We start from the raw sequence: 22,828 nt of genomic DNA, 5'->3' as shown, positions 1-22,828 counted from the left end.
ATATATATATATATATATATGAAGTGAGCGATGGCTAACTGTTTTAGACATGAAAACAAGCTCAAATTGCATGATTTTGCACTAGCTCAGTGCCTACATACATTTAAATAATATGTGCTTCTACAATTGCTAGTAATTATGGATTCCAATGAATATGATTTTTTTTTGGAGTTGGGGGAATATGAATTAATTACCGGACAAAAACTTTTCACTAGCCTTGACAATTGTCAGGCACCATGCACCAAGGTTGCCAGCTAGTATCCAAAGGACCACCTTAGACCGCAGGTATGGGTGAGAAGTTTTTCTTACTTTTTTTCCTGTCACATCATTCTTTTTCTTACTTTCTTTCTCTCACTAAAACCCAAAGAATGGGTGAGAAGCTTCTCTCACTATTTGTTTTTTTTAAATAAAATTAATTCATTTTTATGATTTATAATTTTTAAATTAATAATAAACATAAAATTTAATTAAAAATAAAAAGCATTTCATTAATTAAAATAAAAATTACATTAAACCTAATATTTAAATAAGTAGAAAATTTAAAAAAAAACACAAACAAAAAATCAAACAAACCACAACATAGAAAACATAATTAATATCCTAATTTAAAAAAAAAAAAACAAAATACGCCACTCGGAATCATCGTCCTCGTCGTCTTCATCATTCTCCTGAATGTCACTCTCGTCATCAGAATCTTCGCTCTTGACGAACATATCAAAATCGTCGTCTAATTCGTCAAACAAATTATCGTGACAATACTCTATTAGCGGCTGAATATGAGCCCTATAAACATGTTCCACCAAATCAGCACAAAGGGTGTCATGAATGTCGCGATTGTCTACTTCTCTTCTATTTGCCCTATACTCTTGTGTACCAACGACTACTCCGTTGACATTTGGCAAAACTTCATTTTTGTTATATCGACATATTGCTCTTCCTTCGTCTTCAAGCATCATATTATGCAATATGATACATGCATACATTACGTGATGTAACCTTCTCACTTCATATGACATTGCCCTGACTGCTAATACTTGCCAACGTCTCTTAAGTACATTAAATGTTCGCTCCACATCCTTCCTAGCTGAATCTTGCACCTCTTTAAACTTTTTCCTTTTCGGGTCGTTAGGACATGCAAACGATTTCACAAAAACAAACAAAGGAGGATATATACCGTCAGTAAGATAGTATCCACACTTATATGCTACCCCATTTGCTTAAAAATATACGTCGTGCGACTTTCCAAGATAGACTGGTCTAGCACATTGATGTCATTGTTTGTACCGGTTGGACTAAAGAATGCATGTCATATCCAAAGGTCATGTGATGTGATAGCCTCTAGAATAATCGTCGGCTCTTTGTGATCGCCTCTCATGTACTGACCACGCCATGCGTTGGGGCATAATGACCAACTCCAATGCATGCAATCGATACTACCTAGCATTCCAGGGAATCCATGCTTGCCTTCATGTACCGTGTACAATCGGTGGATATCGTTCATAGTTGGTTTGCGCAAATACCGTTGCCCATAAACCAAACATACCGTTTTGCAGAACTTGTACACACACTCCCGCACGGTACGCTTTGACATCCTAAAATACTCGTCCCATTTGTCTGCGTCCATGTCGTATGCTAACTGACGAATTCCAGCTGTGCATTTTTTAATTGTAGAGAAACCTTTTATCCGTCTCACGTCCATTTTCTATTGGAAATATGGAAAACGGTCTTCCAAATCGCCAACAATACGTAAGAATAATTGTTTCCTCATCCGGATCCGACGTCGAAATTTACAGCATAGATGGCGTCATCTGCGAAGTAGTCTTCTATAAGACGATCGTGTCCGGCTTCGCGATTTCTACGCAACGGCGGGTTTCTTGGTTTAGATCGTGCACGTGATGTTTCGCCTAGTAGGTTTTGAAAGTATGCAACCGTTTTCACCATGACGGAACCGATAAGCTTAGTCTCCTCTTGAGCTGTCGAATAAGATGATGAAGATGATGACATTTTGATTAATATTTTTTCGAGAGAGTAAGAAGGTATGGATTAAAAAAAATGTTAGGTGTTGTGATATTTATAGTGGGGGAATAGAAAAAAAAATCATATATATATATATATATATATATATATATATATATATATATATATATATATATATATATATATATATATATATAACTGTTGGAACCAAAAAAATTGAACAACCAATCAAGAGTGGAGTGAGAATGCGGCAACCCCTCCCCCCACCTCTTCCCTGCGCCTCTTATCCCGACCCCCAGTGCAGTGTTCATCGGAGCGGGAAACGTCCCGCCCCTCCTTCCCGCACCGGCTCTATCTGGCCTTAAAACCCTTACAACTAGTTTTATTACTCAATTAATTACATTCTCTAACTTCAAGAATTACTTTTGTGATAATGCAAAGTTGGGCAGAAGTCCTTGTATTTTGGAAAATTATCATAAAAGACATTAATTGTGAGAACGTGAGACCACTTCTCAGCCAATCATTTTATTTAATATATATTTATCAATTAATATTTTAATTATTATTAAAATATATAATTAATTGTGTAAGGATAAAACTATAAAAATAAAATGAGATTAACAAGGAAAGTGATGGTTATGGAGGACTTTTAGGGATAGTAGTTAATTTATTAATTTCATATATGTTTCCTATATTAAGGGATTTTTAATGGATACTTATTTTATTCTAAAAAGTAAAAATATAGCGATATTTCAAAATGTATTAAGAATGCAAATTCATATGCTTAATTGATGAGATTCTTAAATATGTTTTACTTATATAGAATAAAGAATATATTTTATGTAATAAAAAACTATGAACACTACATATTCATGTTAGAATATAAAAAATATTATATTATTTGCAAGGATTATTTTAAAAATCCAATATCAATAAACAAATAAACAAATTTCAATAAAATTTCATTAGCAATACAACTTTATTAAAAATAATTTGAACTAAAAATTCAATGTTTTCTTGAATCATGTTTGCAAATTTGACATAATTCATATTAGAATTTCATTTTGTTTCTAGTTCGACAGTCGAGTAGTTATTCATAATTGAATATTCAATATAAAAGTTATTCAGAAATGAATACAAGCATGTATCAATGTGAATGATATCATCTTCCATTTAGAATATATAGAAAATAGACACAGACAATATTAAGGATGGAAGATTAAAAATATAATAAATAAAAACAAATTAATATGCATTTAAGAATATATTTTCTTTCATGATAACTAATATCCATAAAGGAATTATATATAATTTTTAATATATGGCTACTAATAAACTAATATTACGTAGGAATTAGAAAGAAAAGTACGTAGATTCACACATGTGTTATCCCTTTTAAAATCAATATTTAACATTCAAACACAATCTCTTATTGATAATACATGCCACCAAAAAATGTAAAAAGGATGTTGTCTCTTTTATTTTATTTTAACGAAATAGAGAAACGAGAATCTAAAAGACATGCTATCCTTTCTTAAATTTGGGCTAAAATTATGGATACATTTCTTTTATTTTGATGGAAATAGAGAACATTAAATAAATGATAGACTTCCCTTCCATAAAAATAGGGTTTGAATTTAAATTGGTTATTAATGGTGGTAGCAAATACCTAAAATACTTTTTTAAATATTTTTTTAAAAGATTAATTAAATAAAACGATTGGCAGATAATTGTTCTCACGTTTTCACTTTATTTTATGTTTTTATTTGAACCTACTTCTCTCTCCCTCTCCCCCCCCCCCCCCTCTCTCTCTCTCTCTCTCTCTCTCTATATATATATATATATATATATATATATATATATATTCAATTTTCAACATAACAAAATGTTCAGTAACTGTAGTTCGTTTGAAGTGACGAATGCTTTTAATTTCAAAATTGGTTTGCTTGATTTGTTCGATTGATGAATTATTCAGTGTCAAATAAATTGTTAATTTCAAATGTAATGAATACATTTTACTCTTAATTTAGATGTTAGGAAGTCATTTTTTTAGCTCAAACATACGTTATTCAGTGAAAATTTTGAAAAAAAACTTTATAATGTAATATCCCAAATTCATAACCAAAAATTTCATTTTTAATATAACTAAAACACTATTATAACTTTGTTCACACATTGAAAAACATTTTAATTAAAACATATATTAGAGCTCATTCCCATAAACCACATATTGCGGAAAAACATAGGTGCATACGCTGCAATCGTCCCGAGCTCCTTTATTTGAAAACTGGAGGTACTTGAAACCAAAACTGAAAACCGTAAGCACGAAACTTAATGAGTTCCCCAAATACCACATACCATACATATCAACATATTGCCTTGTAACATCCCAAAATTCAAGGCCAAAAATTTCATTTTTAAATAAGTTGTTACATAAAACCATCAATATAAAAACATTCATAATAACATCTCGTGTCAAACCAAAGTGTCAGTAATCAAACATGTTATCATAAAACCATATCAGAGTGTAATCCCCAAAGATCTCATGTGCGGAAAACATAGTGTGATGCGCTGCGATCAAGCCGACTCCTTTCCTTTAAACAAGAAGTACCTGAAACCAAAACTGAAAACCGTAAGCTCGAAGCTTAGTGAGTTTCCCCCATCATACCACATACCATACAATCACAAAGCATACATATTGCCGGGCAATTCTAGGGTGCCGACCTACCTGTGTCAAGCCATTATGGGGTGCTGACCTACCCGTGTCAAGCCATTCTGGGGTGCTTACCTACCCGTCGGTCCTAACAACCGACCCTCGGGGACTATTCCACCCCATACTACTACTATCACATATATCATAACATAAACGTACTATAAGACATATCTGGGGTGTCCGAACTACCCTTCGGTCCTAACAACCGAACTTGGGGACTATTCCCCTCCTACTACCACTATCACATATAACATATCATGCCAGCATATAAACATATCATCACATACTGTCAGGCATATCTGGGGTGTCTGACCTACCCTTCGGTCCTAACAACCGAACTCTACTACAGTTACATATAACATATCATGCCGGCATATAACATATCAGGTAGTAACAAACCTAAATGATATCACAAAGACAATCATCTAATATACAACACCTAATGGTGGGCCGGCATTGTGGCCGTAGACCCACCGCTACTGGAAGGTAACTCACCTCACACTGTTGAAGTCCCGAAGACATAATCCCACACTTGCTGAAGTCCCGCAGACTCGACCCCAACTGTTGGCTAACAGATTCCCGAATCATCAACACCAAAATAACACCCAATTAATAATTGGGTCCCAATACATAACCATAAGTACATTCTTTGGGTAATTACTACATTACCCCTAGCTTGGCTTATTCAAGCCCAAGGCCCAATCCATAGGCCCAAAGTCAATTAGGAATCAAAGCTCAAAAAATGGCCCAATTTTCCAAATTGGGCCTAGGCCTATACATGGTCTCATTCTAAGGCCCAACATCATATAATAATTAAGGCCCAAACTATGGCCCATCTATGACCCAATTTTCCAAATTGGGCCTAAGCCCCTTACATGGGCCTTACCCTAGGCCCATTAAATTACTCTAGACCATTTACTGGATCTTGGATAGCCCATTTAATAACCCAATCATCAAGGCCCAATAAAAGGCCCAACAATAAACCTAAGTGAAATTAGGGTTTCACATAAAATGATGATTAGGGTTAAGTTTCCTACTTAACCCATTAAGGACTTAATCCTCTAAGGACTTAATCCATTAAGTCCAATATCGCTTAGATTAATCTTTACCAATGATTAATATTTAATATCTCAAGTTATTAAATAATTCTCGTGTGTGTGGCCCGATTAATTCTCAAAATTAGGGTTTTATTGGCATTAGGGTTTTCCAATCCAAATATTAGCCCATTTATCAATTTGTTGGCCTTTTATGTCAATTAGAGCTTTATTGGGCCTATTAGGCCCACTAGAATATCACTAAGCCCATTAGGCTTCATTGGGCCCATTAGGGATTTAAGCACCCCAAACGAGTCAACACAATCCGGCAAGGCACACCGCCACCCGACACGGCGGCCGGTGGCGGCAGCCACCACCCTACGGTGGTGGTTTGAGTTTCTTTTCATTATTTTTCTTTCCAGTTACATTTACAATGCTAAAACCCAAAATAATCACACACACACTAATACAAACACACATAGCCACCTTAAGGTGGTCGGCGTCGGCAAATGGTGGCAGCCACCACCGTGAGGTGGTGGTAGTGGCTGTTCTCGAGAATTCCGACCAAACCAACACTACCTACATGAAATAACAAACACCCATACGATCTCTTTCTTGAAACGAGTCCAGCAACCCTCCTGGTGGCGGTTGGCGACGACAGCACCATGGAGAGGTGGCAGCGGCGGTCTTGACAGTTGCCTAACACTAGAGAGATAGAGAGAATGACTTGGGGCGACGCTAATGGCAGCAACAGCAACGACAGAAGAGAACCCTAGCTCGAACTTAATTGACGGCGACACAACAACAAACGTCACCGGGAAAGGCGGAGGTGGTGGCGTTAGGCGGCAACACCATGGCTCCTCCGTACTACAGCGACAGACATAGGCTGAGGAACCCAAACCAAACATGAACAGCAACGTACCCACGAGCGGCTTCCCAATCCCCCGAGTCTCTTTGTCCTGCCGGTGGCGGAACATGGTGGCTTCTCCGATGGTTCTTTGGTGTTGGCGAGGAGGCAACAATGAAACAGTTGCGAGACGGGTCTTCGCCGGCGGCCAAGCCATGATGGCATCTCGATGGTGAGGCAGTAGGCGGCGGCGTTCGGGACTCCATCTGGTCGGAAAGCGAGAGGGACATCGGGCGACGGCTGGGGAGAATGAGGAGGTGGTGCCGAAGGTTGGGAGGCATAAAGGGAGGTGAGTGACGGCTACAACATAAAGGCTTAGGGTTAGGGTTTACTTAACCATTTATACCGGTTCTCTTCAAAGGTTTGCCATAATGACAAAAGTAGCCCCTCCTCTCCCCATTTCCTTCAAAATAATCCAATAATTACCCTTTGAACCCTCACCATTAAAATCCCTTACAACTTAGGTACACAATTTACCAAACAGTCCCCAAAGTCTTAATTATAACATATTCAGCCCTTCCACCTCGGTTCTTTTTAAAATAATTCCCGATAATTACCACGGAGCCCCTGTCTTCATAAATATTTATAAAATGAGTCCCGAACACACACTATTGACCCCCGACTTCTAAAAATGTGGCAATTATCTCCTCGAACCCAACACCCTGCATATATAATTATTTGTTTTAGGCTACCATTCGTCCATTAATTTATTTATTTAACTAATAATTAAACGGGTGTTACATGCCTAGCATATCCGGGTGTTGGCCTACCCCTTCGGTCTCTTCCGACCGGATACTGCCTAGCATATATGGGTGCTGACCTACCCTTTCAGTCTCTTTCAACCAGATACGGGGTCTATTTCACCCCTACCCCTACCACACAATATCCTAACATATAAGCACACAAATCACATACTGTCATACATAACCATGAGCCACACATATTATTCATATATCATAATCAATAAAGGTGTTATGTGCCGCACATCGTCTTGCCTTTATGCCACGGGCCGCCACGTGGTCTTTCTTGCCAAGTCGGTGGCCACTCCCTGGGTCTTACAGACAAGTGCTAAGAGCCACATCCAGGTCTTCCATGCAAGCATCACAAAGACAACTAACATACATACTACTCTACTTAGCTAATTAGCATACAGTGTGTCATGAGCCACCTCCTGGTCTTTCATACATAATACCTAGGGCTAACCCCCGGGTCTTCCTAGAATACATAAACCAAATGGGTTGGCATTGGTGCCTTCAAACCATACAGACAGTAAAGAGATTCACCTCGAATGCTGAAGCTTACTGCATGAAATCCTTAGCTGTTGCCCTGGCAAATCCCGAACTATCCATACCAAAACATCACCTAGTTAGAAATTAGGTTCCAAACCATGATCCATAATCCTTACTTGGGGTGAAATGACCGTTTCACCCCCGACCCATCAAGGCCCAAACTATAAACCCCATGAAAGCCCATCAATGGCCCAATTTTCCAAATTGGGCCTAAACCCTTACATGGAACTACCCTTTAGAACCCATTATGTACTTTATAACCCTAAAGGGGTCAACCTTGGTTAAAGTCAACATCCAAGTCAAAGTCAAATTTAATGCTCCGAGTTGACTCAACTCGTCGAGTTATTCTTTCAACTCGACAAGTTCCCACAAACCACAGAATCGTGATACTACAAATCAATTCGTCGAGTTCTCCCTTAACTCACCGAGTTCTTTCCTTTTTAACAGAATCGGGTCATACTCACATCAACTCGTCGAATTCCTTTGTGAACTCGCCGAGTTCTTCAATCTGTTTACTCCTTCTTAATGCATTAAGCATTTATTCTTCATATCTGAATCCAATACTCTAGATCTAGATTGGAAATACCTTTTAGAAGAACTTTACCCATTAATCCCTTCCTAAAGAGAATAAGCTCAAATCCTAACCCAAAAGGGCCAAAGTCTTAATCAAAACCACAAAAACTAAACGGTAGACCATGAGGTCATAGATCTGGACCATAAGAACCAAAATATCATGTAAAGTCCTAAACTTTGTCCACATGCATGACCATTTAGGGCTTGAAAGGCCAAAACAAGAGCTTAGAGGTTGCATGGGGCTACTAGGGCCACAAGGTTGGCACCTTTATGCCATGAGAGCCCCTCAAGACCCTGGATCTGAAGTGTTTTCCATAAGGGATGTCCAACCTATCAATAATTATCTCATTTGGACAAAACAAGCCAAAGAACCCAAAAATGGAGATCTAGATGACTACAAGACAAGGTTTAAGCTTTATACCAGAAAAGTGTCTTGGATGAGGCAAGGATTTTGGATCTATATGCTCCTTCTTGTGTCTCCAAGTTCTTCCTTCTTCCAATAGCTTCAACACTCACCAAAAACACTCAAAATGACTCACAAATTCTCAAAATAGCTTTAGGGTTTCGAGATTTAGGGTTAGGAACTTGGAGGCTGGAAATGAGGCTAAACCTTAGGGCTTAAGCTGTTTAAATAGGGTGCAAACTCCTAATTTTAGGGTTTCCCAAACCCAATCTAACTCGTCAAGTTGGTCTTCCAAACCTGTGCCCCATCATTCCTACACATCGAGTTTATTGCCCCAAACTTGACGAGTTGATCTTAGAAATGAGGTTTTATTCCGATAATTAACCTTCTAAATTCCAGGTGTTACATATAACGTATAACTTTCGCATACAGACTTCATAATATTCATCAAACAATATGGATTCTCCCAATCAAAAGAATGACCTGCAAGAATCTACAAAAAAACGTAGGCCACCTAAATTTTCGTAGGTAGTGATCTACGCAGTGGCGGAGCCACAATGTAACAAGGGGATCCATGGACCCCACTTGAAAGTTGATATTAACCCCATTTTAGTAAAATAATCCTTAAAAAATTCGTCTTTTGTTGAAATTATCCTTTTTGGTGATCACTTTTGTTTTAAAAAAACTACTTTTGTAAGAGCATTGGGTGTGGGTAACAAGGTGCAACACCAAGTTGTGTCACCTCACATGCCACCTAAGCTAATGGTGTTATGACACCAAGTGGAGAAATGGGCAACAAGATGCAACACCAACTTTTTGAAAATAAATATCTTTATTTTTCTTTTTTTTACTATTTCGTTTTTTTTATACTTTTTTTTCCATTTTATAATTTATTTTTTATTTATTTCGATTTTTTTAAACTGATACAAATATTTTTTAAATATAAATAATAAATAAAACATAATGTTTAAAAATTATAAAAAAAAATTAAAATTTTTAAAGATTAAAATTAACATAAAGGCTAAATTACACATAATATCCAAAAACAAAAAAAGAAATAACATCCAAATTCAAAAAAAAAAAAGACAACGCTATTCGTTATCGTTATTGTTACCATAGAAGATATAATCCGCCAAATCATCTCAAAGTTGTCTGTGTTTATTTGCGTCCTAAATGTCAACAACGCGATGCAAATAATCTGCTGTTCCTGGTTGAAACTGAACGTGTCTGGGCTCTGTTGGGATATAGTGTGCAATATTTCTCCCTTTATCTTCTACTACCATGCTATGCATTATGATACATGCATACATGATATATCGTAAAGTTTCTAAATCCAATGGTCGTGCTGCATGTTCGACTATATGCCACTTCGCCTTCAGCACTCCAAAAGCACGTTCCACATCCTTACGTGCTCCTTCTTGTCTTCTCTTAAAAAATTTGTCTCGTTCTTCAACCGGGTGGCGGAATGCCTTCACGAATGTGGAATACTGAGGATATATTCCATCTATAAGGTAATACCCATATTTGTATTCGTTTCCATTCACCGTGAAAGGAGCATCCGTGGCTTTTCCATTCAAAAGATCGTCGAATATTGGCGACTGATCAAAAACGTTGACGTCGTTGTTGGAACCTGCAACCCTAAAAAATGCATGCCAAATCCATAAATCTTGAGAAGCGACAGCCTCTAACACCAATGAAGGTGATCCGTGATGACCACTTGCGTATTGCCCTTTCCATGCTACCGGACAATTTTTTCCATTTCCAGTGTGTGCAATCAATGCTTCCAATCATTCCGGGAAACCCATGACGTTCTTCATGCGCCGCATACAATTCTTGCAAATCATGCAACGAAGGTTTCCGCAAATACACGTCTCCAAAAGTTTCAACAACACCCCTTGACAATGTATACAAACTCTCTCTTGCGGTTCTTTCGGACATTCTCATATAGTCGTCCATGGTGTCAGGTGACTCCCCCATAGCCATCAAACGAATGGCCGCAACACATTTCTGCAACATTGTAAACCCCTGTCTACCTCTAGCATCATATATTAATTGAAAAAATTCGTACCTAAACATAAATTAACTACAGTTTAAAAATATATTGCATATGTTGTAAAATTAAAGAAACATGTAGTACATTTTTATTTATTTGGTATAAAAATATAGTAAACAAATGATACCGGCTTTCCAAGGCGTTAGCGATTCGTAAAAACACATCCCTACTCAAACAAAATCTTCTTTTGAAGTCATTCGCCTCGTATACATAATTATCCGCAAAGTAATCGCGATATAGATGTTCGTATCCTTCCTCGCGATTTCTGTTTAACATCGCATGTCTTGTTAGTAGCGAGGTTGGGTCTGGTTGTAGCAGGTCGGTAGTGTAATAATGATACATCATCCTAAAGAAAATATCGTCATCTGAATCATCGGACGAGTCGAAAAGATCCATATTTTTTTTGAAGATAATTGAAAGTATGTAGAGAGGATAAGAGAAAGTGTGTGAAAATTTTAATAAAATGAGAGTATTTATAGGATAAAATGTTTTTTTTTAATAATTAACTTTTTTTTTCAAACCGTTGCAACTCAAACGGTCATTTTCTTCGTTTCTTCCCGTCGCCACCCCAATGAGAATCACCTCGACGAGATGCAACGAGCAGGGGGGGCGGTGTTCCCCGTGTCATAACGGCGTTGAGGGGTGCCATCTCACCCCCCGTTGCTTCTCGTTGGACCCGTACCGCGTCGTATAATATTTTTAACATAAAAAACTCCCAAAGAAACCTCAAAATTTCAGATTTTTTCTAGTTTTGAAATTATGTTTAATTTATAATATTTTTTTTGGATCCACCATTGGACCTACCTGAATCTCAAAATAAAAAATTGCATGCCAAATCTTTACAGATAGGGACCTATGAAAATGATGACTATTTTTTATCTTTATTTATTTATTTATTTATTTATTTATTATTATAAAGTATTAAAGTTATATTTGTTTGTTTTTGGTTGATGAAATCATGAAAAGAAGATTGTAAGTTAGCAAGATAACAAAAAGGGAAAGCTCTACGAAGCATGTAGTGAGAACCTAAATTTCGTTATTGGCGTGTCTCAAACAAGCAATTGTCCAAACCAGCCCATGCATCACATTTCCGTCAACATTGGACGCCAATTACCATCCCAAAATAATTCATAAATATTAAAATATACTGTTAAAATTATCTTATATATATATATATATATATATATATGTCGAGCATAAAGAAATAATAAATTTATTTATAGTAGCTCTGATTTAAAAACAAATCAAAAAAAGGGTCCTAAAAAATAAAAATAAAAATAAAATATCATCATCATCAATGAATACATCAAAAATATTAGTTAATACAATACAGAGAGTCTGTTTTTGTATGTCTGGTTATAGAATATACAAGGATGTATACATGATGTATCAATTAGTTTGTTTATTTTTAAGTAATAAGTAAAAAAATCAGATATAATAATTGCTCGATACAATGAATTAAGAAAATTTTTGATCAAAGAATAAAACCCCCGATACTTCAAGAGTCTCACTTTCTCACTTCACTTGCATCCACAGGGTTTGACCCAAAAATAAGCACACCATCTTTGATCATATCCTGCCCGGTCGCCGGTATGTCGCCGGAATCCATCTCCGGTCATTTACTCCTTCTTCTAGCTCTCTTTTTCTTGGTCGTCAGTCCTTCATTTTCCCAATCCGACCCTCGTCAGATTCTTCTCAAATTCAAGACTGAATTGGCAGGTTCAAGCACACAGGTGTTTATCTCATGGAACGAGAATAACCCAGTTTGTAACTTCACCGGAGTGGTTTGCGACAGCAAAAATTCCATCACAGAAATCAATCTTTCTAATCAAGGACTAGATGGAACTCTTGATTTTGATTCAATTTGTTCTCTTGAATCACTCCAGAAAATCTCACTAGGATCAAATCTTTTGCATGGTAACATCAGTTCTCGCTTATCAGACTGCACCAATTTGCAGCTTCTTGATCTCGGAATGAATCTTTTCTCCGGAAAGTTCCCGGATATATCTTCTTTAACACAGCTACAGTTTCTAAACTTGAATCTCAGTGGTTTTTCCGGTCCATTTCCATGGAAATCGCTCGAAAAACTTACCAACCTGACTTACCTGAGCGTAGGAGACAATCTATTCGATAGAACTCCATTTCCTTCGGAAATCTTCAATCTTGTGAAGTTACAAACCCTTTATCTTACTAACTCTAGCATCCAAGGGACGATCCCGGAAGAAATTGGAAACCTCGTTTCATTGAAAAGTCTTGAGCTTTCTTATAATTATCTGGTTGGAGCAATCCCGGAGGGCATTACGAAGCTCACCAATCTTCAAGAGCTTGAGCTGTACGACAATGAACTCTTAGGAGGTTTTCCTGTTGGGTTTAGAAACCTCGTCATGCTTTCGAAACTTGATGTTTCGAATAACAGTCTTGAAGGTGACCTTTCAGAGTTAAGAAACTTGACCCGGATGGAATCTTTACAGTTGTTTGAGAACAATTTTTCAGGGGAAATACCGGCGGAGTTCGGAGAATTCAAGTTTTTAAAGCAATTTTCAATTTATGACAACATGCTCACCGGAGAACTCCCTTCGAAAATTGGGTCGTGGGCAGATTTTCAATACATTGATGTGTCAGAAAACTTCCTGACGGGTTCGATTCCACCTGATATGTGCAAAAAAGGGAAAATTATTGAAGTTCTGATGCTTCAGAACAAGTTCACCGGTGGGTTGCCAGAGACTTACGCCAATTGTTCTTCGTTACAGAGATTAAGAGTCAGCAATAATTCACTTTCTGGCAGAGTCCCGGATAGGATTTGGGGTTTGCCTAATGTAAGGATGATTGATCTTTCAATGAATCAGTTTGAAGGCCCAGTGACACCTAATATCGGTGAAGCCAAGTCTTTAGCACAGCTTTTTATAGCTTACAATCGGTTTTCCGGCGAGTTGCCTGAGGAAATATCCAAAGCTTCATCTTTGGTGGAAATGGAGTTGACGCATAATCAGTTCACCGGTGAAATTCCGGCAAGACTTGGTGACCTTAAAAAGTTGAACAGCCTTTATTTAGATGGTAATTTCTTTTCTGGTATTATTCCAGAGTCTCTCGGTTCATGTGTTTCTCTCAACGACTTAAACCTCGCTGGAAATTCTCTCTCTGGGGAAATTCCGGCAAGCCTTGGTTCTTTACATGGCTTGAACTCCTTAAACCTTTCCAACAACAAACTTTCCGGTGTAATTCCGTCGAGTTTCTCCTCACCAAGGCTAAGCCTTATCGATTTGTCTAACAATATGTTGATTGGACGGGTACCGGAATCTTTATTGGCGGAGGCGTACAACGGTAGCTTCGCCGGAAATCCAGGGTTATGTGCTGATCGGAGCAGAGGTCTCCAGCAATGTGCACCGACTCCTCATAGGTCCGGTGGGTTGGGAGTTGCAAAGTATTGTTTCATCGCTGGTGCCCTCGTGTTAGTGTTGTCTCTGACGTGTTTTGTCCTTGTAAAGTCAAAGCAAAAAGATAGTGAAAGTATGACAAATCGAGGTTTTCCGTGGGACATTAGACAGTTTCATGTTATCAATATCAACGAAAGCGAAATACTACGATCTCTTAAACGAGAGAATTTGATTGGAAAAGGTGGATCCGGGAATGTCTACAAAGTCGAATTGGGATGCGGGAAGCAATTGGCCGTGAAACATATGTGGAAGTCCAACGTTGACCCCGGTGACCGGAAAAATCACCCGATATTACCAAAACGAAAAAGCCGATGGCCGGAATATGATGCCGAGATAGCCACTCTAAGCTCGATTCGACATGTAAATGTGGTGAAGTTGTATTGTAGTATAACGAGTGAGGACTCAAATCTACTTGTTTATGAATACATGCCTAAAGGTAGCTTATGGGATCGGCTACATACATGTCTGAAGATCGAAATGAATTGGAAGGTCCGCTATGAGATTGCAGTCGGGGCAGCAAAGGGATTGGAATACCTACATCACGGGTGTGATAGACCGGTGATACATCGAGATGTCAAGTCGAGCAATATTTTGTTGGATGAAGAGATGAAGCCGAAAATAGCTGATTTTGGACTTGCAAAGATTGTGGAAATAAACAAGATCATGGATTCGACACATGTCATTGCAGGAACACACGGTTACATTGCTCCTGGTACTTACCTCGCCTTAATCTTGATAATACTCTGTTACAAGTATGGTTTGTTCGGTACAATAAAAAACAGAAATGAATGGATTAAAACACCACTCCCTCGTAATGAAAACAAGTCTAGTGGAAGCAATCATATCCCTAGAGGAATGTTTCATACAATTCCTAAGTCGTAAATAATTTTTTTTTCATTTGGTAGTAATAATTGATCTTATTTTAGTTGTGATTGCTACATACCAAACACTACACTAAACTAATGACACTTTTTGCCATGTAGAATATGGATATACATTAAATGTGACCGAGAAAAGTGACATCTATAGCTTTGGAGTTGTTCTCATGGAGTTGGTAACTGGAAAAAAGCCTGTACAACCAGAGTTTGGGGAAAACAAAGATATAGTACGTTGGGTTCACGGCGAAATGAGGAGTAATGACAACCGTATTGCTTTGGTTGACCCTAACATCTTAGAAGAATTTAAGGGACACGCAGCTGATGCTTTGACTATTGCAATACGTTGCACGATGACGATCCCTGCGCTAAGACCGTCGATGAAGATGGTTGTGCAAATGCTAGAAAAGATCGAGCCTTATTCACCTATCGATATAATGATCGAGAATGACATCAACGTTGTCAAGACATAAATTTTTATATAAAAAATGATAGTGTATGTAAATGTATTCGTACCACATTGTTATATTTTTATGTGATTCTTTATATTTCTAACATACGTATTATTTAACTTTTTATTTCATTAGAAGGTTATTGAATCTATGACCAGCTTATACTTTACACATGATAAGTTATAAAATAGAGAAAAATAGAAAATTATAAAAAGTTATAAAAGAATAATAAGCCAAGTAAAAATATAATATTTCTTATTTCTCAATGTGAAAAACAACCTATGTTCCGATAAGAAGGAAATGAGGAGGAAGAAGCAAAATAAGACAATTTGAAGTGTAATTTTGAATTTTCTAAGATAGATACAACTTGTATTTTTTGTTATCTTTTTGAAATAATTTATTACAAAATTTATATATTTGCTTATTAGCAATGTGGATGATGTTAAGTTTGTTGTACTTTTATATATGTGTAGCACCTGGTTCCTGGTATGTAAATCTTATTTGAGTATTCTCTTTTTTTAGCCTTGGACTCAACGAGTCATAGGTCCGACTCGCCGAGTAGATACGGGACCCGGGACACGTTTAAGTTGGCGACTCGGCGAGTCCATATCCTGGACTCGGCGAGTCACCACTGTTGGATGAAACCCTAAGTTTCAGGGGTTTGCACCCTATTTAAACATCATATCCGCCCCAGGCCAGCCCCCATTCACCCTCAGAGCTCCCAACCCTCGTTCTAAGCTTGTTCATTGAGAGTTTGAAGCAATTGTTGTGTGTTCTTGAAGGTTTTGAGGCAAAAGGGGAGTAGATCAAGAGGAAGGGAAGGAATCCAAGCATCTTTGTGCTCTCTCAGCAGTTCCTTTGAGGTATAACCCGTTTTCCCCCTGTTTCTATGCTTATTACTTCATTTAAGTCATTCTTGAGCCAATCCCCAAGCTTGTATGTGCAATATAAGTCGTAATAAGTTGATTGGCCTTTAGATCTAGGCAAGATTGAGCTCCAGGAGCTCAGATCTGTTACCTTTATGGACCCATGTTGCTTGTTCACCCTAGATCTACCCTTTTGAGGCATTTTGAGCCCTAAATCCCTCATTGGTGAGTATCTACACGTAAAGTTGGAAACTTTACGTGTCATTCATGCTTTAGGAACCCAGATCTATAAATGGCATGGACTGGAATCTAGCAAAATCGCGTATATAGTGATTGCATGGCGACGACTCGTCGAGTCGTTCATCAGACTCGGCGAGTCTGCTCGCGAGTCTCCGAGATTGTCCCCTTTTCGTTGTGTCGAGTGGGTGTAGTGAGTCACGGGGTGTGACTCGGTGAGTTGGAAGCCAAACTCATCCATGGAGGAACTCGGCGAGTCCATGCCCTGACTCGGCGAGTTCAAGGCAATCTCCTTAGATCAAGAACAGACTCGACGAGTTGTTCATACAACTCGGCGAGTGACAGCATAAAGTGTTCTTCGGATGAAGATGAACTCGGCGAGTTGTTCATACAACTCGGCGAGTAGGATGAAGGACTTGAACCTCAGTTTAGAAGAATAACTCGTCGAGTCAGCGCCTAACTCGACGAGTAGAAACGGGACCCAGCTCAGTCGATTGGACAGGGACTCGGCGAGTTGGCAATCCAACTCGGCGAGTCGGGTCAACTGAAAGTTGACTCTGACTTTGACTTATGACATGATCAGGGGTAAAATGGTCATTTTACCCAATGGACAGTTAGCAGTGATTGATTGAGTATGTTGTGGGAATTGCAGCCGGAGGATTTCCGGAGCAGCAATAGGTAGTCGGTTATCTACCAGATCAGCAACTACTTCGAGGTGAGTTACCTTCCAGTAGCGGTGGGTCTACGACCACAATGCCGGCCCACCAGTAGGAATTGTATGTGGATGATTGTCTCCGTGATAATCATCTAGGGTTACTACTACCTGTTCCATGCTTATGTGTTAGTATGATGTGATGCTATGTGTTAGTGGTAGCAGGGGAGATAGTCCCCAAGATATCCGGTCGATAGGGCCGAAGGGGTAGTTATACCCAGCCATGCCAGATAGATTCTTATACTGTGGTACATATTATGTGGTAGTAGTAGAAGGGAGAAGTAGTCTCCGGTACCCGGTCGAGAGGACCGAAGGGGAGGCCAGCACCCAGATATGCTAGGCAGTATCCGGTCGAGAGGACCGAAGGGGAGGCCAGCACCCAGGTATGCTAAGCAATATCCGGTCGAGAGGACCGAAGGGGTAGGTCGGGCACCCAGATATGCCTGACGATAGAAGTATGTTATGTGATTATTATGGTATATGGTACAGTGGGGGAACTCACTAAGCTTTGTGCTTATGTTTTTCAGTTGTTGTTTCAGGTACCTCTTCAGTCAAGGGGAAGGAGCAGGCCCGGTAGCAGCATGTCACACACACTTTTGTTTCCGCAGTTATAAGTTTATTCTGGGATTGACACTCTGATATTTTGGTTGTTTAAATGTTGAGGATTTCAATTTGGTTTTCGATGTGAAATGGTTTAATTATACAATGTTTTAATTATTAATGATTTCCAAGTAATGTTTTACAAACAAAATTTTTGGACGTGAAAATTGGGTCGTTACAAGTTGGTATCAGAGCCCTGGTTTGAGGGATTCGGACACACCTTCGGGGGTGTCTGAACTCAAATTGAGGGATTAAAGGATTTTCTAAAAGAAAATGTTTTCTAAAAGCGAGAAAAGAGTTTTGAGAAAGAACGAAGTGTGTGATGTGTGCGACCGGCCGAACTCAAGTAAGTATTCCCCAAAGTACCCATACAAGTTTATGTTATGTTTAACAACTTTTGTATAACAGCATGCTAGACTAGGACTAAGGATCTAGGAGTGATGCCTTATGTGCTTGCTTTATGTGTTCCATTTGTATGAGAATTGCATGCTAGAATCGAGTAGACAGCAGCAGGATAGCCTGTTAGGTTATGCCTGATGGTATGAGTGTTAGCTCTGTATGCTAGATCAGTTTCTCTCCATGAGAGCGGATTGCTTGAGATTGTTCCCTTAGTTTGAATGTTGCTTGCTTTGTGCTTTGTGGGACTCTGAGTGGTGGGAGTTAGCCATTAGGTGAATACGTCACGCCATATGTGATCAGGGTTGAATAATCTTAGAGTGCTGGATTTGGCCCTATTGCGCAGCTCTCGTTTGAGTCTAGCCGTTCTAGGGATGAGCCTGTTACTCGAAGGATTATCCGAGCCTCACCACATGTGATGGTATTCAGGTAATGGTTAATTGGCACTACTAAGAGGCCTTCAGCAGCTGAGGACCTGGTAGGGTGGAGTCTGAGATTTCCCTAGGGAAAGTCTAGGGTGAGTATAGTAGTGATCAGTCGTAGTGGAAGGGATCTGGTGGAGTCGAGGCAGTCCTTGAAGAAGGTACGGATAGATGTGGAAGGTAGTATGGGCCCGTACTACTGAAAGCAGAGGATCCGTACCCGAACCAAGGAAGGCCAAGACGAGACCAGGGAACTTGTGGTAGATGTGATCCCTCAAGAAGTATTAGTATCACTAATGGTTATTATTCCTGTATTGTAGAATGGTGGTACTTCGATCGAGGCCGATAGATGGCGGTTCAGGAGAGGGGTCAGGTTCGGGATGAGGTTCCGAGCAGGTAGATGAGGGACTACGCGAGTTCATCGCGTCAGTGATCACCAGGGGTATCCTTGAGTCGACTCCCATTATCTTCGGGTCGATCAAGGAAGGGATCATCGAGTTGATGGAGGATCGCCTCAGGGCCTTCAGGAGCGACATGGCATCTGGCCAGTCGGGACCTTGCACACTGTCCTTTAAGGACTTCAGGGGTAGTGGTGTGCCGGATTTCCACGGGGTGAAAGACCCCATTGCCGCCAGACGATGGATTGCAGACATCGAGTCTGCACAGTTGACTAGCTTCTGCCCCGAGGGGTTGAAGGTGAGGTATGCAGCAGGGTGTTTGCGAGACCGAGCTCGGGACTGGTGGGAGTCAGTGGGTGACTCGTTGGGAGCCTCAGCGATCGAGGCCATGACTTGGTCAGATTTTGTGACCAAATTCAGGGCAGAGTTTGCGCCGGCTGTCGAGCTTCAGCAGCTGGCCCGAGAGTTTTTAGACATGAGGCAGACGACTGAGACTGTGGCGGAGATCACCGCCAAGTTCCGGGAGAGGGCTTTGTTGGTGCCCCAGTATGCTGGTGACGAGGATATGAGGAGGACCCGTTATCATGATATGCTACGAGCTGACATCCGGGAGCATGTTAGCTTTTCAGCTTGCCCTACCTTAGACTCCATGATTGCCAGGGCAAAGGAGAGGGAGATAGATTTGGAGCACATCCGGAAATGGAAGGAAGAAGAGGGTCAGTCAGGAGGGGCTTCGGGGAAGAAGCCCAAGGGATCAGATGTGGGGCCGAAAGGCCAACAGGGACGGGGACGCTGTAGGAAATGCGGCAAGACGCACGAGGGGACGTGCAGGTTGGGATCATCAGGCTGCTACAAGTGCGGCAAGTCTGGGCACTTTAGCAGGGATTGCACTGCTCTGGCAGCAATTATTCAGACATCGGAGTTGTTGTGTTTCCACTGCAACCAGAGGGGCCACAAGAAGGCCAATTGCCCCCAGTTGACAGTTTCAGCGCCGGTGAAGGCGCCAGCTCCAGCGACCCTGCGGATCACGGATGGCCGACAGGGCAAGGCAGAGGCTCCGGTGGTGAGGAGCCGAACATTTCAGTTGACTACCGAGGAGGCACGCGTCGCACCCGATGTGGTGACGAGTATGATTCTTTCCCTCTATTTTTATTTTATGATGTTATGATATTGATATGTGCTCGGTATATATATATATATATATATATATATATATATATATATATGTGTTTTAGGATCGTTCCATGTGAACGGTATCCCAGTTCAGGTGTTATTCGACTCGGGTGCATCCCGATCATTTGTGTCCCTTGCGCTTAGCAAGAAGTTTCATGAGTCTTCGGGCATGTTGGATTGCCCTTTGGAGGTAGAGATTGCTGATGATCGATCGGTGCGAGCATCGATGGTGTTTCGGGATTGCGTATTGCGTCTGTTTGAGGAGCGCTACTTAGTAGACCTGGTTCCCATTTCGCTGCGTGGGAACAAGGTGATTATAGGCATGGATTGGTTGAGCCCTAATGGGGCGGTGATAGATTGCACGCAGTAGCTAGTGCGGGTCAGGACCCCAGGCCGGGGGGGAGTTAGTGATTCATGGCAAGAGGCCGCAGTGTGGACCCGCAATATGTTCAGCAGCGAGGGCGAGGCGCTACCTCCAGCAGGGATGCGCAGGATATGTCGCGTATGTGATGGATACCCGGGAGGCGGGTAAGGCGACAGTGAGTGAGGTTCCGGTGGTGCGAGATTTCGCAGATGTTTTCCCAGAGGAGCTTCCTGGGATACCTCCGGAGCGATAGGTGGAGTTCAAGATTGACCTCGTTCCTGGTGCGGCTCTGATAGCCAAGGCACCATATCGGTTGGCTCCTCCCGAGATGCAAGAGTTGTCTACGCAGCTGCAAGAGCTGCTAGACAAGGGATTTATTCGTCCGAGTAGTTCACCCTGGGGAGCCCCGATCCTGTTTGTGAAGAAGAAGGATGGGTCGCACCGGATGTGCATAGACTATTGGGAGCTGAATAAGGTAACGGTGAAGAACTGTTACCCACTCCCGAGGATTGATGATCTCTTTGACCAGCTTCAGGGAGCGTCTTGGTTTTCCAAGATCGATTTGCGTTCGGGATACCATCAGATGAGGGTCAGGGAGGAGGATACGCAGAAGACCGCGTTTCGGACGCGCTATGGCCATTATGAGTTCGTGGTGATGTCGTTTGGGCTCACCAATGCTCCTGCCGCGTTCATGGACCTCATGAACCACGTATGTAGACCGATGCTGGATCGGTCTGTGATAGTCTTTATCGATGACATCTTGGTTTATTCCAAGACTCAGGAGAAGCATGAGGAGCATCTGAGGGAGGTGTTGGAGACCCTGAGGAGGGAGAGCTTGTATGCCAAGTTCTCCAAGTGTGAGTTTTGGTTGCGCGAGGTGCAATTTCTCAGACACCTCGTTAACCAGAACGGGATTCTGGTCGATCCGGCCAAGGTCGAGGCCATGATGAGATGGGAGGTTCCGAAGTCTCCATATGAGATTCGGAGTTTCCTGGGATTAGCAGACTACTATCGGAGATTTATTCAGGATTTCTCCAAGATAGTCGTACCCCTGACGCGGCTGACGAAGAAAGTCGTGGTCTTTCGGTGGGGACCCGAGCAACAGACTGCATTTGAGACACTAAGACAGAGACTGTGCGAGGCGCCGATCCTAGCCCTGCCAGAGGGCATGGAGGATTTTGTGGTTTATTGTGACGCGACCATTTCAGGTTTGGGCGCGGTACTGATGCAGAGGGGGAATGTCATTGCCTACGCTTCGAGGCAGCTCAAGCCTCACGAGGCGAACTACCCGACACATGATTTGGAGTTGGGGGCGGTGGTTTTTGCCCTCAAGATTTGGAGACATTACCTCTACGGGGTTCGATGTACCATTTACACGGACCACAAGAGTTTGAGGTAACTCATGGATCAGCCGAATCTGAACATGAGGCAGCGTCGGTGGTTGGACGTGGTGAAGGATTATGATTGCGAGATCCTTTACCACCTGGGGAAGGCCAACGTGTTGGCCAATGCACTTAGCCGCAAGGCGGCACCGACCAGGGATATGTGCATGAGGATGACCGTAGTGACTCCCCTGTTGGAGCGGATTCGGGAGGCTCAACAGGAGGCTATCAAGGAGGAACATCGGAAGAGCGAGCGTGTGGTGGGTCAGGTTTCCTCCTTCGACTATGATAGCCGAGGCTATTGACACTACACCGTAGGGTGTGGGTGCCATATCACGGAGGCGTGCGCCAGATCTTGATGGAGGAGGCGCACAAGTCCCGCTTCTCTATTCATCACGGGGCGACGAAGATGTATAGGGATCTTTGTCTAGATTATTGGTGGCCCTGCATGAAGAGGGATGTGGCATGGTACGTTGAACAGTGCTTGACCTGCAGGAAGGTCAAGGCCGAACATCAGAGACCGCATAGCAAGATACAGCCGTTGGATATTCCACTGTGGAAATGGGAC

General features: G+C 41.0%; 2 protein-coding genes across 2 annotated transcripts; one reads left to right on the top strand and one right to left on the bottom strand.

Annotated features, from left to right (window-relative positions):
- Positions 1–10,065: 10,065 nt before the first annotated feature.
- Positions 10,066–10,873, bottom strand: LOC145050357 (uncharacterized). Its single transcript, XM_078998622.1, has 2 exons — positions 10,611–10,873; positions 10,066–10,534 (listed from the first exon to the last, which is right to left on the bottom strand). The coding sequence occupies exons 1-2, from the start codon at positions 10,871–10,873 to the stop codon at positions 10,066–10,068; spliced, it is 732 nt and encodes a 243-aa protein (XP_078854748.1).
- A 1,568-nt stretch (positions 10,874–12,441) lies between these two features.
- Positions 12,442–15,815, top strand: LOC145053975 (receptor-like protein kinase 7). The gene is made up of 2 exons (XM_079002107.1): positions 12,442–15,095; positions 15,367–15,815. The coding sequence occupies exons 1-2, from the start codon at positions 12,542–12,544 to the stop codon at positions 15,729–15,731; spliced, it is 2,919 nt and encodes a 972-aa protein (XP_078858233.1). The 5' UTR covers positions 12,442–12,541; the 3' UTR covers positions 15,732–15,815.
- The last annotated feature ends 7,013 nt before the right edge of the window (positions 15,816–22,828 follow it).

This window comes from Lactuca serriola, chromosome 5 (genome assembly GCF_051521515.1).
Source record: "Lactuca serriola cultivar US96UC23 chromosome 5, Lser_US96UC23_V15, whole genome shotgun sequence".
Lineage (NCBI taxonomy): Eukaryota > Viridiplantae > Streptophyta > Magnoliopsida > Asterales > Asteraceae > Lactuca > Lactuca serriola.
The sequence above is the reverse complement of the archived record's forward strand: the minus strand, read 5'-3'. Positions and strand labels throughout refer to the sequence as shown.